This window comes from Diorhabda carinulata, chromosome 5, assembly GCF_026250575.1.
Source record: "Diorhabda carinulata isolate Delta chromosome 5, icDioCari1.1, whole genome shotgun sequence".
NCBI classification, from domain to species: Eukaryota; Metazoa; Arthropoda; class Insecta; order Coleoptera; family Chrysomelidae; genus Diorhabda; species Diorhabda carinulata.
In genome coordinates this window covers 2839330-2857075 of record NC_079464.1, presented here as the reverse complement: position 1 = coordinate 2857075, position 17746 = coordinate 2839330, and the positions used below count along the sequence as shown (strand labels likewise).

The following is a 17746-nucleotide window of genomic DNA, read 5'->3' as shown; positions in this document are numbered from 1 at the left end:
CAACGTATTTCACGGGGCTCCTATAAAACGTTTAGAGGCATTAGGAGCGCTCTAACAGCGAAACGACATTCATATTCTGAATTCGGAACATTCTCGAAACATTGTATCTATAAATAGGCGATCATCGAAACAAACAATGGAAGTAACATGAAAAAAGAAAACATTTCATCGATATAACGACTGAAATAATGAGGGAGATTCTTTAAAAAAAGTTTTTAGAGCATTGAACAGAAAAAAACTCTCGAAATAAATGTGGAATTTTGAACTGCATTAGACGTGATGGGTCGTTAATAGAATAATACAGAAAATGGTAATCTTGGAGACGAAAATACTAAAAAGGAAAGCAGACAAAGTTAGGGTGGAATCATAAAATTTACAAACCTTTCAATCAGTCACCGATCATGAAAAAGAATAAACGAAGACTCGGAAGATACCAGAAGGCAAGAGGGAAAGATGTACACAAAAAAAACGGTTTATAAAAGTATTGGAAGAAGAGAAAAACATCCAGAGCTGAATAGAAAAAAGCAAGGAATCGAAAAAAGTGGATCTAAATTACTTACGAGGAAACATTTTAACTATATATTCGATTCTGAATTTCTGCTACAACTCCACTATATTCTTTTAAATAAAAAACCCCAAACGACGACGTAGAACACACCATAAATGAAACAATCAATCTCACCATGACGTTAACACTTCGTTTTGCTCAAATTCCATAAAAATTAAAAGATATCGATGCTCGTTATAACTGAAGTCTCAATGTAAAATTGTTGTATCTGATGGTTCTACTAACTATCGAAATTTATAATAGTCGCTATTCCATGGCTCGAAATAAACTGACACAGACAAATTTTGATTAATTAAATTTTGATTAATATTTATTGAATAACCCCCGTACGTATCGCTTATCCAATACCTCGTAGTGTAATAATTTCAAACGCGTTCCTTTTATATGAGCCTATCGTATACCATTGAGTAAATAGAGCCGCAAAAGCCCAATAAAATGTTTAACAGTCCATAGAGATATGAAGAGGAGTTTGTTCATTACCATATTGAAGCAGTTTCTAGGCGTTTTTGAAATTTAATGTAATTTTGGCAAGACCAATGAGTCTGTAGTAATATATGCTAATGCAACGACATGAACGTAGTGGAAAACATGTCGAAATGGAGGGGGGATAGATCACAGACGTTCACATGGGGCGCTGAATCTAGACGATGGAAAATTTAAAATGGCATACAAGATGACGCATTCTGAATCGATTATGATCCTTTCTGAATCGATTATGATCCTTTATGAATCGATTATGATCCTTTCTGAATCGATTATGATCGTTTCTGAATCGAATATGATCCTTGAGCATCGTGATCTATTGAATAGGATCAAATGTTGAAGATAATGTTGAATTTGAAGGTTTGGATCGTCATTGACTCCGGGATTTCTCGCCATTCCGATAAAGATGGACACAAATAAGACCAATAATCGTTTATTTCGATCTATGTAATCGCTGGCATTATTGATTTCTAGTCCTTCATAGTTCATAGTGGCGTTCAAGGGGTCAAGGGATCAAACACCGATCAGACGCTTAGGCTTGAACCCTTGGATTTCATTAGACAAACTGTGATGCTTGCTCAAGGGCTTAAACCGTGCAGATGGCGTGTTCTGTGGTTTTACCCTCCTCCATGCACCAAAGGCCCTTCGGATCGTATATGATTCCCTATAGATTCTTTCGAAAACTGTTGTAAAAATAGAGGAAATTTCGTTCTCCACCGTATATATTTCTAAGTCTTAAACGGGTATATCCAGATATCATAAAGTCGATCGATAATAAAGTAAACTGTATTTGCTATAAGATACGTGTATCAACTGTTCGAAGACAGATGGCGCTACTATTATTACAATCTATTTCAATCATAATTCGAGTTATCAAATTTACTAATTATCCGATATAATTTCATTTTTATTATAAATACATCGATTTTACTATACAGTACGTTTTTAAAAAGTTTACTCATATAGCAAACTGAAAATAGATGTATCCGTAGTTTGAAGACAAATGGTGGTAGTATTATTACGAACAATTTTAATCATAATTTGAGTTATCAAATTTTTATTTATCAATTCGCGGATATCAATCTATTTTAATTATAAATACATCGATCATTTTTAAAAGTTCACCAATATTGCAATTTGTATGTAGGTGTATCCGTAGTTTGAAGACAGATGGCGTTACTATTATTACGATCAATTTTTAATCTTAATTTGAGTTTACAAATTTTTTACTTACTGATTAGCCATTATCATTTTATTTCAGTTATAAATACATCAATAAATATATCCATCATTTTTTAAAAGTTCACCAATATAGCAATTTGTATGTAGGTGTATCCGTAGTTTGAAGACAGATGGCGTCACTATTATTAGGATCAATTTTAAATCATAATTCGAATTTACAAATTTTTATTTACTGATTTGCCGTTATTATTTTATTTTAATTATAAATTCATCGGTTTTACTATACAGTACGTTTTTGAAAAGTTCACTAATATAGCAAACTGTAATTAGGTGTATCCTTAGTTTAAAAACAGATGACGTTACTAATTTAGATAATTTCGTTTAAAAATATTTTTATTTGTATTAACGAACATTGAAAATACAACTTGAACAAAATGTGAGGTTCGATTACAAATTAACTACGGTCATAATTTGTTTTTATATAATTATTTCTATTACTTTCTAATTATTATACTAATAATTAGAAAATATGTAAAAAAATTTATTTATTTTCATGTTTTTTATAAAAAATTGGTGATTAGTGTGTATTATTACATTTAAAAGTATACGAATGGTCAGAGCATGCGCTCTAAAGTATTCAAAATGGTTCATTTATTCATGGAAGTATGAAATACTGGACATCTAATGAATCAATTTCAGGATCCATTGGCGAGTACTGATATTAATGGAAACGACGATGACCCCATGCCTCAAGATAACGGCGATAATAAACATGGTACGAGATGTGCTGGAGAAGTAGCTGCCGTAGCTTATAATCAATTTTGTGGTATTGGCGTTGCTTATAACGCCAGTATAGGTGGTAAGTACGAAAATTTTCAATTACAATTCAAAAATTTACTAGATTTATATGCAACTAACGAAATAATTCAATTTTTAAGACACACTAAGTTATACAAGAAATTTTTTTGTATCCGAATATTCCACCAAAAAAAAAATTCATCATACATTAGTTTTCATTTTACGAGGGGCGTGAATAGATTAATAATTCAGAGCCATACTACATTTTACGTGAAATTTGAGTATTAAAAGATGTTTTTTTTTTATTTAAACTGCACCGAACATGAATTCGAAAGCGAATATACATCGGATGAGTCTGTTGTTTTTCATTTAACGTTCTCGGTGATTGATTGAACAGGATGTGGGAGCTATAATTACTTTTCTTTCGTTCCTTTTTCTTTTTTTTTAATTACCGAAAACATATCCATCGAAATTGCGGTTAAATTCTTCTTTTTTTCTCAACAGTACGTTTACTTTGAATATATAACACGTTGTACATCGTTGCCGAATTTACAATGTTTTCAGTACGTATAAAGAAATGTGTAATAATTTCAGGTGTACGTATGTTGGATGGCGTCGTAAACGACGCGGTCGAAGCTCGTGCTTTGGGATTAAACCCTGAACACATCGATATTTATAGCGCCTCTTGGGGTCCTGAAGATGACGGTAAAACCGTTGACGGTCCAGGTCCTTTAGCGAGAAGGGCGTTTATATACGGGGTTACCAGCGGAAGGAAAGGAAAAGGATCGATTTTTGTATGGGCTTCTGGTAATGGCGGTAGACATACAGATTCCTGTAATTGCGACGGATATACGAATAGCATTTTTACTTTGAGTATATCGAGTGCTACTCAAGGCGGGTAAGACATATTTTTTTCATATTTAAACACGAAAATTATATTTTTTTTCTCAATTTTCGTTTAATTTTCGAAATATATAAGTTATAGTATCAAATATTCAACCCCTATCATCCCTACACTTGATTTCGTATCTATACTTTTTTTTTCTTTTGGTACCAGGTATAAACCGTGGTATTTGGAAGAATGTTCGTCGACTTTAGCTACAACGTATAGTTCGGGTACTCCCGGACACGATAAGAGCGTCGCCACCGTCGATATGGACGCCCGTTTGCGTTCTGATCATATTTGTACGGTGGAACACACCGGTACATCGGCGTCTGCGCCTTTAGGTGAGAATATTTACATGATTTTTATTAGAAAAACATCTCTCAAGATCTCTATAAATCTCTAACCTCATGTAGACTAGACCTATCCTATTATCTTGCCCTAAAAATCTCCCTAGCTTCATCTAAACTAGCCTCAGATCCTTATGTATTACTAAAAATCTCTCTAACCTCATCTACGCTAGCCCCAACCTATTATTTTACCCTAAAAATCTCTCCAACATCGTCTAGATTAACCCCAATCTCAAATTTATTAGTAAAATCCCACTAGTTTTATCTAGACTAGCCCCAACCTGTTATCTTGCTTTGAAAATCACTCTAGCTTCATCTATACTAGCCCCAACCTGTTATTGCTTTGAAAATCTGTCTAGCTTCATCTATACCAGCCCTAACCTGTTATCTTGCTTTGAAAATCTCTCTAGCTTCATTTAGACTAGCCCCAACCTGTTAATCGTCGTTTTGTTTTTGGTTTAGCTGCCGGTATCTGCGCCTTAGCCCTCGAGGCTAACCCCACGCTAACGTGGAGGGATATGCAGTACCTCGTAGTGTTAACTTCGAAAGCGGGTCCATTGGAAAAGGAAGCCGGTTGGATAGTGAACGGCGTTAGAAGGAAGGTTTCACATAAATTCGGTTACGGTTTAATGGACGCCGGAGCATTGGTGACATTAGCCGAAAAATGGACGACGGTACCACCGCAACATATTTGCAAAAGTCAAGAGATCGTCGAAGATCGACCGATCAATCCGTCTTACGGTATATCTAATAAGGAAATAATCAGTTTTTTTTATATATATATAATTTTTTCTATTATTCTCAGGTACTACTTTGGAATTTAACATGGACGTCGACGCTTGCGGTGGTACTTTGAACGACGTTCGATTTTTAGAACACGTTCAATGTAAAATATCCCTTCGATTTTTTCCTAGGGGTAATCTACGTATTCTTCTAACCTCCCCGATGGGTACTACCAGTACTCTACTATTCGAAAGACCGAGAGACGTGATTAGTTCAAATTTCGACGAATGGCCGTTCCTCAGCGTTCATTTTTGGGGTGAAAAAGCCGAAGGAAGATGGAAATTGCAGATAGTTAATTCGGGAAATCGGCACGTAAATCAACCGGGCGTTTTAAAAAAATGGCAGTTAATCTTCTACGGTACTTCCGTTAATCCTGTCAGATTACGTCCGCCGAACGGAGCTCGATCGACGCCTTGGAAATCGCCTTTGAATACGTTCGCTTTTCCTACACAAACTATACCAGTGACGCCGATAACGAATAATTTTTTCGAGGATAATCTGTTCAGGAATTTTCAGGATTTTCCTAATATTTACGCTTTTTCCGGTTCGGAACGACGAGAAACCGTTAAATCTATTAACGATAAAAAAGTTCGAGATGATAATGATATCGAAAATAACGACCAAGAAACTAAAGAGGGTTGCGACGAACAATGTGACGAACAAGGGTGTTTCGGTAGGGGTCCTACGAAGTGTATAGCCTGCAGGAATAAAAGGATGGACAAGTGAGTTTTTTGTTTTTAAATTTGAAATCAGTACATTTTTTTTCAGATTTTTAATATAATTTAGCATTTTATTATTTTTTTTTTAATCAGTACTCAATTTGAGTAAATTCAATAAATAAAATTTTTAACCTATATTTAAGAAAATATACTAAATGTCGCAACATTGGTTAAATATGATCAAATGTAAAGTAACAGTTATACAATAAACAAATTAAAATTATTATTTGATTCAAGTTTTTTTCATTATTTTTATGGATTTTTAATAATTTTCAAAATTATTATTATCTCATTTGTACATGTTCAAGGAAATATTAAAAATACGGCAAAGCCGCGTATTTATATGATGTCTAAATCAACTGTCAATTTTTTACATCGTAGACAACAATGATTTTTATTACTTTCTTTTTTTTATTATATATATTATTTATTAATTAATGAAAATATTCATATTAATATCCCTTATAATAATCAAAAACATTTTTCTTAAATATAATAATATAATTTCCATATTTTGAGTAACAATTACTGAATAAAATTTAAATATTACTAAAACATAAATTGAAATCATTGCGCTAGTATTAGGAAAGATTGTATTCTAATAGTTGGTAGTAGTGCGATATCGTTTTCCAGTGTTGTGAGATCTATTATTCCCAAACAATATTAGAATTTCCTGCTATCGTATTTGTCGTTTTTAATTTAAATTTTATAAATTGATGATTTTATTACAATCATTTCATTATTATTCTATATACATTACTACTTTTTTTTATTATTAGGTGTTGTAATAAACAATTTATAATATGGTATTATATCAGTAACAAGAAAAATGTTACATTTCATACGTGGAACAATTAGTTGTTTAACATTAGCAGTATTGTGAAATAATCGTGTTGTAAGAATTATAACTAGTTTTCGTGGAATTAAGTGATATAATTTTTCATTTTACGTTATAATACAAAAAAAAAATTGTTGAATGTTGATAATCAGCTGTTTTTACATATACAAAACTAGTATTTTTCATATAATGTATTGTATTTTTCAAATACAAAAATAAAATTCATTCTTTTACGTAATATAAATATTAGTAAACAAATTTTTAATTATATTTTGGATATGCACTTGTGAATTTTCAAGTTTTGTTGCAAATGTTTTTAGAACGTGTGTTTCGACTTGTCCTCCAAGGAGTTACGCGGATTCTCAGAACGTCTGTCAACCGTGTCACGAAGCATGCGAAACATGTACAGGACCGGATCAAAAATGTTGTTTAACTTGTTCGCCTGGTCACGTTAGAGTTCTCGATTTAGATATATGTTTGCAACAATGTCCGGAAGGGTATTACGAAAGTAAGTTTGACATTTATAAAAAATAATATTAACAAAAATTTAAATAATTTACTATACACTGAAAGAATAATAATATATTTTGTATGCAATAAAATTTCGAATAATTTACTGTGAGAAAATAATAAACAACAATACACTGAGAGAGAATATACTGAAAAAAGATAATTTTTTTTTAAATGAGCCATAAAACACTGAGAACAATAATTCCTTCTATCAAATAAACGACATTATATTGTGAAAAAATGATTTGTTTTCCGAATAATCAACAAAACACTAAAAAAAATAATTTCTTCATTAATATTGTCCTTTGATCTGTTTTGTTACGAACTCGTCTACCGACGTAAACCGTGAAGCCGGTTCTATTGTGTAGCGTTCAGCAAATTTTATTCTATCATCGTAATCGAACAGGATCGACTTCGCGTTATTTGTCAGTAGAAGAGTTGGTATATTGGGTGCGAGTTATTACGATACGAGGGTTCTAGGAAAGATTCATTATTATAAGTGGATGTTATTTTAGATTTCGCTGATAAAACTTGTATTCCGTGTCAACCGAACTGCGCCGGTTGTCAAGATAGACCAGACCATTGTACCAGCTGTGATCATCACTTATTATTATTCCAAAATAAATGTTTAGCTTCGTGTCCGCTTAGTACTTACGAAACCGATGATTACGGGTAATTTCCTCGCATATTTATCAAAGTTACGTTAATGGAATCGATTATATATTCGATTTAGGAATCGATTACTCATTCTTTTGAATATTAAATAGCAAAATCGATTGTAAAATCGATTATTTGTTCTATTTCAGAATCGTGTCAAATTTCAATATCGTTCAAATATTGTTGAATTTGTTGTTGAATCGTTGAAACGTTTCAGATTTAGAATCGATTAAACGCAATATTCCAGTATCGATTATATGTTCGATTTCCGAATCGATTAAATTTTTAATTTCGTGATCGTTTGAATATTGAATTGCAAAATCGATTTCCGAATCGATTAAACCGCCAATTTTATAATCGTCTGAGTATTAATTTGTAGAATCGATTATTTGTTCTATTTCCGAATCGATTAAACCTAATCGTTTCATTATCTGATGCCAGAATCGGTGATTTATTCAATATTACAATCGATTATATATTAGTTCGATTCAAGAATCGATTGAAGAATTCGATTAATTTTGTAGCTGCGCGTCTTGTCACGAATCGTGCGAAACTTGTAGCGGTTCGAATAGTTCGCAATGCGTTTCGTGCCCTTACGGTAGATATTGGCACGAAGGTCGTTGCGTTAAAGAATGTCCGGCTCACCATTACGCCGACGTTCAACAAAAAGAATGTATAGAATGTCCGCCCGGTTGTAGCGAATGTAATAAGACGACTTGTATATCGTGTTTGGACGATTGGAAGGTGAACAGTAAAGGCAGATGCGTTTCGCAAAATAGTGATAAATGCGACGTAGGTGAGTACGAGACCGATTTAAATCGAGTCCGTTCGAACGAATAATTTTCTCGTTTATTACAGATCAATATTACGATAACGGTTTGTGTAAACCTTGTCATTCGACTTGCGATTCGTGCGACGGTCCGACGGAAAAGGCGTGCATATCGTGCGCAAGTCCGTTGATACTTCAAGGTACTAAATGCGTGGGAAAATGTAATAAAGGGTTTTATAACGAAAGGGATAGTCAAATATGCGAACCTTGTTTGCACGTGTGCGAGAGATGCGTCGCCAAAACTAATTGTACCGAATGTAAAAGCGGATTACAGGTAAGTGAAATATTTAAATTTTTGTATTCGTTTTTGAAGATATCATCATTATAATACGAAATATACATTTCTAGATGTTGTTTTTGTTTAAAAATAAATCAGAAATATTCGTTTCTATGTAAAACTAAATCACAATTATTCATTAATGTCTAAAAATGAACAAAAATCACACAATTATTCATTTCTACGTAAAAATAAATCAAAATTATTCGTTTCTATGTAAAAGTAAACAAAGTTATTCGTTTCTATGTAAAACTAGTTCACAATTATTCATTAATGTCTAAAAATGAACAAAAACACACAATTATTCATTTCTACGTAAAAATAAATCAAAATTATTCGTTTCTATATAAAAATAAATCACAATTATTCGTTTTTATGTTGGAATGAATCAAATTATTCGATTTTATGTAAAAATAAATTAACGAGGTCGTTTTCACCTGAAAAATTATTCAGAAGAATGTTTTTGAGTAAAAGTAAACAGTTTCCCTTAAATTGGGCAGCAAATGTTTATTTCTATATATAAAAGAGGATGAAAAAAACTTATTTCATGTAAAAATGGGCTAAAGTTACTTGTGTCTATGTAATAATGTACTTTCTCTTTCGATTATAGTCAAAAAATCGTTTCTATGTAAAATTCATTTCGAATGCTCGTTTCTGTGTAAAAATAAGGTTGAGAGAAATCATTTTATGTAAAATCGAACTGAGGATGCTTGTTTCTAAGTAAAATTGTATTTTCTCGTGTCGTTTTGCTCGAAAAAATTTGTTTTTATGTAAAATCGAACCGATAAAATTGTTTTCTAAGTAAAAATCTATTAGAAACGATTATTTTCGTTCTGAATAATTATTGTTATTTTCAGTTACAAAGCGGCGAATGCGCCACAACATGCGCTACGGGTTATTACAGCGACAAAGGCATATGCTTACGTTGTTACATGAGTTGCAAAACTTGCAGCGGTCCAGGACCAGATCAATGCGTCAGCTGTCCGAACGGTTGGCAACTATTATCCGGCGAATGTCGTCCCGATTGTCCCGAAGGATACTACAAAACCGAATACGGTTGTCAGAGATGTCATTATTCGTGTAGGAATTGTCCAGGTAAGAAAAAGAAGATATTTTCTTTTTTTTTTTTAGGTAAATGAAACTGATCGACGTTTTTTCAGGTTGCAAAAACGAAGAAACCAAAAGGAAAATCAACGTCGAAGCGCTCCTGTTATCCGCCCAACCGGGAACGACTTTACAAATAGTGAATCCTTTTAATTTAGTTACTGGAATTGCGATAATTGCGAGTTTGTGTGTCGTCATACTTTTTATAACGATATTCGTTATATTACAAGTGAGTCATTTTTTATTTTCTATAGAAATAACCGGAAATCGTGATAAATATGGCAACGTCGCATAAAATCCGATTCCGTGAGTGTGATGCTGATATTTTTTTTCTGTAGATTTGCAAAATGCCGTAAAGAATAGATAAATGATGCGCTGTTGCCAAACGTACATCCTGTTGAATAACGATATTAACTTAATTAGTATTTCTTATTGAAATAAATTTCAACGTTGCCAAATGTTTTATTATATGATATTTGAGAAGTTGTGGAAAATGGAAAATTTTCGAATTTTTGTTTGAAATAATTATAAATTTCAGAATATATTTTTATATACTTTCGAAATAACTTTACGGTATATCCTCGATTCTAGAGGAAAAACTACGCGTGGCAACATTATAATCACCATATATTTGTCTAGAATTTTTTTTTATGTTTTTTCACATTTCGATATTTTACGGACAACTACGAAATTCGATTATGCGATGCTGTCAAGTCTAATTCAATTTCGGATATAATCGGAAATTTCCCAAAGCTTTTCGATGAATTACGTTTGGCAACTGTGTAGCAGTTATATACATTTTTGTTCAAATAACTTTGGTATTTCTTTGAATTTAACGGAAATTTTCGATTGGTAACACTGTAATAATGGTATAGTTGTTTAAAAGATCTTTTCTATATATTTCCTCAGATTTTACAAAAGTTACGTTTGCAAAAATGCTAAATATAATTCAAAGTAACTTTCCTATTCTACTAAATTTCAAGCAAAATTTCGTTAAAATTTCGATATTTTAAGCAACTTTTTTATTTCTCTAAATTTTAAGAAAAACGTCGTTTGGCAACATCGCAATCTCCATATTTTGCTGTAAAATTGAGAAATTCGAATCTGCGACGTTGTTGTTGTCAAGTTTATCTAGATTATTTATATAATGGGAAAATAGATTATGTCTCGTGTATTTGTCGAAATTTTTTGAAAATTTAGCATAAACTTCATTTTTTCAATAAAATCCGATATTCTATTAAACATGACAACGACGAAAATCGATTATTTGACGTTGTAACGTCTAACTAACTTTCGTATATAATCGGAAATTTGATTTCAATGTAAATCCAATATGCATGAGATTATCCGATTATATACGAAATTTAGTTAGACATGACAACGTCGCGTAATAGATTTTCTTAATCTATCATCATTATGCTTATAATAACTGACAACATCACGAATCGATAAAATTTTTGTTTATAAATTAATTCCGTTAATAACAAATATGATATATTCCGATATATTAGATTGTGCGACGTTGTCATGTTTAATTAAATTTCGTATATTATCGGAAATTCGCATATTTATCGATTTTTTTTCGGCTTTATTTTACAGAAGAATAGTTTGCAAGCCCACCAGCGTGGTTACAGTAAAGTATCGATAAAAAAACCGAAAGTAACTTGTAATTACAACGTTGTATCAGTAAGCGACGACGACGATTCCAGCGATTCGGACAGTTCCGACGGACGTAATCTGATAACGACGCCAAAACCGGAAAAGACATCTTGTTGAAATGAAAATGCACACGGAAAACGAAAGGATAAAGGTATATTCAGTAAAAAAGAAGAAAATTTTAAACATACTACATAGTGTAAATATTTGATACGAACAAAAAAAATACTGTCTTCATTGGATGTTGTACGCCAGCGGGTTAATTTTTATTTTTTCGAAAAATGAATCGGTTAAGAAATAAAAAGATAATAAAATCTCGAAAATTCTCATTCCGTATACTACTTATTAAGTTTTATTAATTCTATTTAAGATTGTATATTTACTTTATTATTGTATACGTATATTTTTATAAAAAAAAATAAACAACCCCCTCCATTAAAAAATTCGAGTGTAAATCGATTTTTTTTAGTAATTAAATCGAAACTAAAATATACTTACCGTTAAAATCTCTCTATTTACATTCATTATTCTATTTACTCGCGATATTGACGTTAAATTTCCCTTAAAATGCGAAAAAAAACTACGTTTGACAACACCGCAACGTCCGCATCTTCTATATGACGATATACATATTTCCCCGAATCTGGGGAAATATTACGCGTGGCAACAACGTAATCTATGTATTTTTCTTTGAAATGATATTCGGATTGAGAAAATTACTTTTGGAAACACCGTAACATTCGCTTACGTTTCTACGAAACAAAAGAAAGATTATGCGCGGCAATAATGTAATTTCTGTAATTTTCTTTCAAATCGTATTTGAATTTAGATGAAGTTACTTTTAGTTTTGGCAACGTCGTAACGTACTTGGCGTTTTCTATATTTCCCCAGATCTAGGGAAAAACTCGGTATTACAATAATGCAATTTTCATAAATTCAATAAACTGTTTAAAAACTACTGAAAAATCGATTCAACTTTTGACATTACACAAATCGATTAATAAACACTTTGTTTCAAACTGTTTATTAATTAACTGTTTGTTTCAAAGTGCAAATTGATTCAACTTTTGATGTTGCAGGAATCAATTATTTCGTTTAAAAATCAATAAACTGTTTGGAAAATACTAAAAAATCGATTCAAGTTTTGACATTACATAAATCAATTAATAAACAGTTTGAAACAAAGTGCAAATTGATTCAACTTTTGATGTTGCAGGAATCGATTGTTTCATAAAAAAAATAAACTGTTACTAAATAATGAAAAACTTTTGACATTGAAAAAATAGATTATGGCGATCGAAAGTTGATTAACAGTTTGAAACAAAGTGCAAATCGATGCAACTTTTAACATTTTAGAAGTCGATTTTTTCGATCGAAAATTATTATCAATCAAGAAAAAATTGCAGGAATCGATTATTTCGTTTAAAATTCAATAAACTGTTTGGAAACTACTAAAAAAATCGATTCAAGTTTTGACATTACACAAATCGATTATTCCACTTGAAACTTTATGAGCTACAAATCGATTCAGCTTTTAATGTTGCAGTAATTGATTTTTTATTCGAAAATCAACGAGTACAGTCTTTAACATGGTATCAACTTTTTGTAAAAAACAACGGTTTTTATGATTTTTTTTTAAATTTTTAACTCTGGTTTAATTATTACATCACCAACATATAACAATGAAGACAGCTCAATGTAAAAAAAGAAGAAAAAAACGTTAAATTATAAGAAGCGAAACTTAAGTGCTCTTGATATTTCATGTCGTAATAAATATAGTTATTTTTAAATGTACACTTTGTATATAATCAAATTAGGTAAATTGTTTCTCAAAGTTATTTATGAAATTTTACCATTTGTACGTCCCAAATTCGTAAGTTGTTGCGTCATTTCGGTGATATAGGTGGTCCAAACATAATATATTAATTAAATTCTCCCCCATTCGAGTTTTATTATTTCGCGAATCTCGTTTTAAAAAAAGAGCGAGTCAACGTTTTTACGATTTTTATCTGAGGAAAATTTCTTACGCACCTCGTAGAAACGCTATAAAATTAATGACATTTCTAACTGTCATACTTTCTGTCAAATGTCTACTATACTAGTCCCTCAGACGAAGTTTGTTTCTAAACTATTTAAATCGGTTAAACTAGATCAATTTCGGGAATAGTATAATCGACACTTAACCTATAACTGTCATTTGTATAAAAGAAAAACTAGACCTATACCAACGTCATTAAAATTCGTTATTTTATTTGTTGTTTATTAATGAATAAATGTTTTTAATGCGAGGGATAGTTGATAATTATTAATATGAATTGTTTTTTTTTTTTCGACTCGCTCAAAAAAATATTTTGATTTGTAAATAGACCACCCCAATTTTTTTAATGTGTTTCCATAGGAAACGAAAACTTTAAATTTCCAAAATAACGTAAAAAATATCCAATTTTGATCTAAATAAATTGCTTTATATTTTATACAAATTAATTTCATTTTATTATCAAAATAAATTGATTGTAACTGTGTTTTTAATTATCTCTTTTCCAACCTCCCTTCCCCGTCCAAAATAAAAAACCTCCGACGATAATCAAAAAGTTTTATAAAAAATCGAATTTTTACATTAAAAAAAAATCACTGTTGTTCTTTGACGACGTGTTTTCGTCTTTCCGGAACGAAGGGAACTTCTCCCGGTTTCGAATGGGCCCTTCTATTATCCTCCTTCCTCTTCAATTTCATCTTGATGGTTCGTAATTCCCCTTGGGCGTTATAGATATGCTTCGGGACTTGTCTGTGTCTGGCTATTCGCTTAATCTGCGGATGGCTGGCGAATTTCTCCTTTAGGGCTTCGCTGTATCTCAAAGCTGCTCGTTCCCTAGGTTTCAACTGAAAAACATCATCGCATCAAATTTGACACTTGTTTTTTTTCGATCGTTATCGATATTTACCGGCCCCAATTTTTCCGACGCCCTCGCTTTCCATATTCGTATGTTCATTTCGTCAGAACCGCTCAAAATGTATTTGTTATCCAAAGACCACGAAACGCAAGTTAATCTTTGCATTCTTTTCGTGTGGTATATTTCTCTGGAATGCCCTGGAATATTTTGGAAAATCGCGATTTTATTCGAAGAACAATTTTGAAATTATCGACTTTTTTTCTCTTTACCTTTGGCGCATTCAAATATTCTTATCGATTTATCGTAACTGCAGGATACGAATTCTTTGCCTGTTGGGGCGTAATCGATGTATGTTACGGCGGCGACGTGGTCTACGTGGACGTTGGTAGGATGTTTCAAAGAACGAGTATCAAATGTATATAAACTAGAAAATAATCGATTGAGTTTATAAAAAAAGTGAAATCGTATATATAAAACCAACAAGTCAAATTGTTAAAAGGTGAAATTGTTGAAAAAAGTGCAAAAAATCTTTCAAAACGTAGAAATTATCATGAAAACCATGTAAAAAGGTGATAAAAAAACATTTTAAATGGTTAGAAGGTGTCAAATGTCAATAAAATAGTCAAATTCTCAACAAAAAACATGTCAAATGGGTATAAGGTGAAAAATCATCATTCACTGATATTGCATGTCATTTTAAAAGGTAAAATTTTTGAAAAAATGGTGGAGAATCTAAAAAAACTTGAAATTATCACTAAAACCATATGACAAAGGTAAAATGCCAAAAAAAAATGGTAAAATGAATGAAAGGTGAAAAGTAATCATTCAAAGATGTTAAATGACAATAAAATAGTGAAATTGTTAACAAAAAACATGTCAATGGTTATAAGGTGAAAAATGATCATTCAATGAAGTCAAATATAATTTTAAAAGGTGACATTGTGAAAAAAGATGAAAAATCTGAAAAAACTTGAGATTGATCATTAAAACATGTGAAAATGGTTGAATTGTTTACAAATAATGTGAAACATACTAAATGTTAATGAAAATTGAGAAATTGTTGGAAAATAATGTGAAATTCGTGAAAACAGTGAAATTTTCAAATAAAATTGAATAAAAGTGGTAAAAACTTGTATATTACAAGTTTTAACATCAGTCAAACATATTAAATATGAAAGAAAATAAAATTCTAAAAATAAACAGAAAAAGGTAAGAGTGAGAGATCAAAACTGGTAACAAAATCAAAACTAACTTGTAATCTTCATTTGCGCAAGTGAAAATAAAAGGTTCCATCGGATTCCATGACAGTTTATTCGTCCTTAACTTCATAATAACTTTCCTGAGGGGTAATTTCTCCCTCATATCATATAAAATAATGCTCCTATCGCTAGCACATGACGATAAGATATTAGTTTCCACGGGATTGAAACTGATATCATGTAAACTGTCTGCACCCCATTCGATCGTACGTATTGGTTCGTTTCTACTCTCCTCCCACAGTTGACATATTTCTCCGGAAGTCGCATAAATAGGTTTTTTCAAATGATGAGATATTCCTAAATAACAATAATAAAAACACAAGAATCTGTAAAAAATCGACAATAACGTTGATTTCAAATTTACCTGTTAAGACAGTTTTGCTTAAAATCGTGTTAATCGGTTCCTCGTCTTCTCCAAATTGTGGCGCAATCGAATTCCAAGTTTTAATACACTTATCATCGCCTTTAAAACAATTTTTCATCATTTTTATTAACAAAAATAACTTTTTTTTAAACTCACCTACTGTTATGAAACGTTCCCCTTTGGGGGAATAAACGATTCCTCTAACAATTCCATCGTGTGCAATGAATTCTCTTAAACACATTCTTCGTGGTAGATCCCATACTCTTACTTCACCGTCATATGCACCGCTTATCAATGTAGAGAGTTTTTTAGGGTGTTTTGCGAGGATTGAAACGCCATCACGATGTCCATCTAAATTACCTACAAACGGTTTAGCGAAAACTTTTTCTAATTTAACTGCGTTTAAAGCTCTCGTGTATTCTCTGGCGGCTTCGAATGGATGTAAATCGGGATCGTAATTGCGTTGTACTTTGTGTATATCGAGTTTAGTTTCTCTTAAATATTCATCAGGATTTCTTGTTAATATTTTAACTTTCATTTTAACTAGTTTCGCATTATAAACTTTGTTGGATAGTTAAAAACGTGGTGTATTTGTAAATACACATAACCTATAAAGTAAAAAATTGTCTTCTTCTTTTTTACAGAAATTAAAAGATTGAATAGCTGTGAGGTAGATAGGAGTTCAATACATATGGAAAGTGATTAAATACACTAATAGATCTACTATTTTTCACCACATAGTGCTTATCTTATTATATAAATGATAAGAGTTTGATTATTACTTGGAAGAGCCTTCTTGCATTGAAATAATGATTACTTTCTTGAAGTTTGAATATTTTATTAATATATAAAGAAAAATATACTTGCTACATTACATATCATTTTCAGCGACAACTTAGACAACTGACATACATGAAGTGCTAACATTTTACCATCTAACACTCCTCCTCGATTAAAATGTTCCATACAATGATACATGAAAATCACAACTTAACTACTTAGCAAACAAATCTTAGACTACACTTACTTTTCCTCTTAAGTAAATGAAAGTATCCTTAACTAAAGGTTGTTAATATATCAGCTAAATTTTGTTCTGTTGACACATAACTTACAGCATTTTCTTTTTTCGTTACTAAGTCTTTTAAAAAACGATTCTTAATATCTATGTGCTTCGCTATCTTAGAATTTTCATTGGACTTTGACATTAAAGTAGAACTTTTATTATAACAATAATGAACTGCGCCGATAATAATATTAAAATCACTCAAAATACCCTTTATATTCACTAGCTCTTGAGCAGAACTAGCCGCTGCCACATAATCAGCTTCTGCCGTAGATAATGCTACACAGTTTTGCTTCTTTGAAAACCATAATATCGGATTCATTACATACAGTATTATGCAACCACTTACACTCTTTCTGTCAGTCGTATCTGTTGTCCAATCAGCATCTGAATATCCCACTAGTTTAATTTCATCAGTAGTGTTTTTGTAGATCGTTAGCCCCATTTCTTTTGTTCCCTGCAAATAACGTAAGATTCTTTTCGCTGCGTTCCATACTTCAACTGTAGGTGTCAAATAAATACTGAAAAAGTG

The 17746-nt window shown here is 31.5% G+C and overlaps 2 protein-coding genes across 5 annotated transcripts in view; one reads left to right on the top strand and one right to left on the bottom strand.

Moving 5' to 3' along the window:
- The window catches only part of LOC130894225 (furin-like protease 2), a 217984-nt gene extending 203823 nt beyond the window's left edge, over positions 1-14161 (top strand). For all 4 annotated transcript variants that reach the window (XM_057800875.1, XM_057800873.1, XM_057800876.1 and 1 more), the window contains 12 exons: positions 2933-3092; positions 3626-3929; positions 4089-4258; positions 4727-5005; positions 5070-5769; positions 6925-7112; positions 7630-7786; positions 8296-8567; positions 8630-8874; positions 9735-9972; positions 10038-10210; positions 11581-14161. In XM_057800875.1, coding sequence (XP_057656858.1) covers positions 2933-3092; positions 3626-3929; positions 4089-4258; positions 4727-5005; positions 5070-5769; positions 6925-7112; positions 7630-7786; positions 8296-8567; positions 8630-8874; positions 9735-9972; positions 10038-10210; positions 11581-11757 — 3063 coding nt within the window. In that variant the 3' untranslated portion in view covers positions 11758-14161. The remainder of the gene's footprint in view (positions 1-2932; positions 3093-3625; positions 3930-4088; positions 4259-4726; positions 5006-5069; positions 5770-6924; positions 7113-7629; positions 7787-8295; positions 8568-8629; positions 8875-9734; positions 9973-10037; positions 10211-11580) is intronic.
- A 55-nt stretch (positions 14162-14216) lies between these two features.
- Positions 14217-17052, bottom strand: LOC130894227 (DDB1- and CUL4-associated factor 13-like). Its single transcript, XM_057800878.1, has 6 exons — positions 16308-17052; positions 16152-16250; positions 15781-16084; positions 14798-14952; positions 14580-14725; positions 14217-14517 (listed from the first exon to the last, which is right to left on the bottom strand). Exons 1-6 carry the CDS (start codon positions 16687-16689, stop codon positions 14266-14268), a joined length of 1338 nt encoding a protein of 445 aa, XP_057656861.1. The 5' UTR covers positions 16690-17052; the 3' UTR covers positions 14217-14265.
- Positions 17053-17746: the final 694 nt, after the last annotated feature.

Excerpts from the sequence above, each read along its gene's own strand:
- LOC130894227 (XM_057800878.1), bottom strand. The coding sequence starts at position 16,689 with ATGAAAGTTAAAATATTAACAAGAAATCCTGATGAATATTTAAGAGAA. Across the intron at positions 16,085-16,151 it reads AAGCAAAACTGTCTTAACAG|GAATATCTCATCATTTGAAA; the intron begins GTAAATTTGAAA and ends ATTGTTATTTAG. Across the intron at positions 14,518-14,579 it reads CGTCGGAAAAATTGGGGCCG|TTGAAACCTAGGGAACGAGC; the intron begins GTAAATATCGAT and ends GATGTTTTTCAG.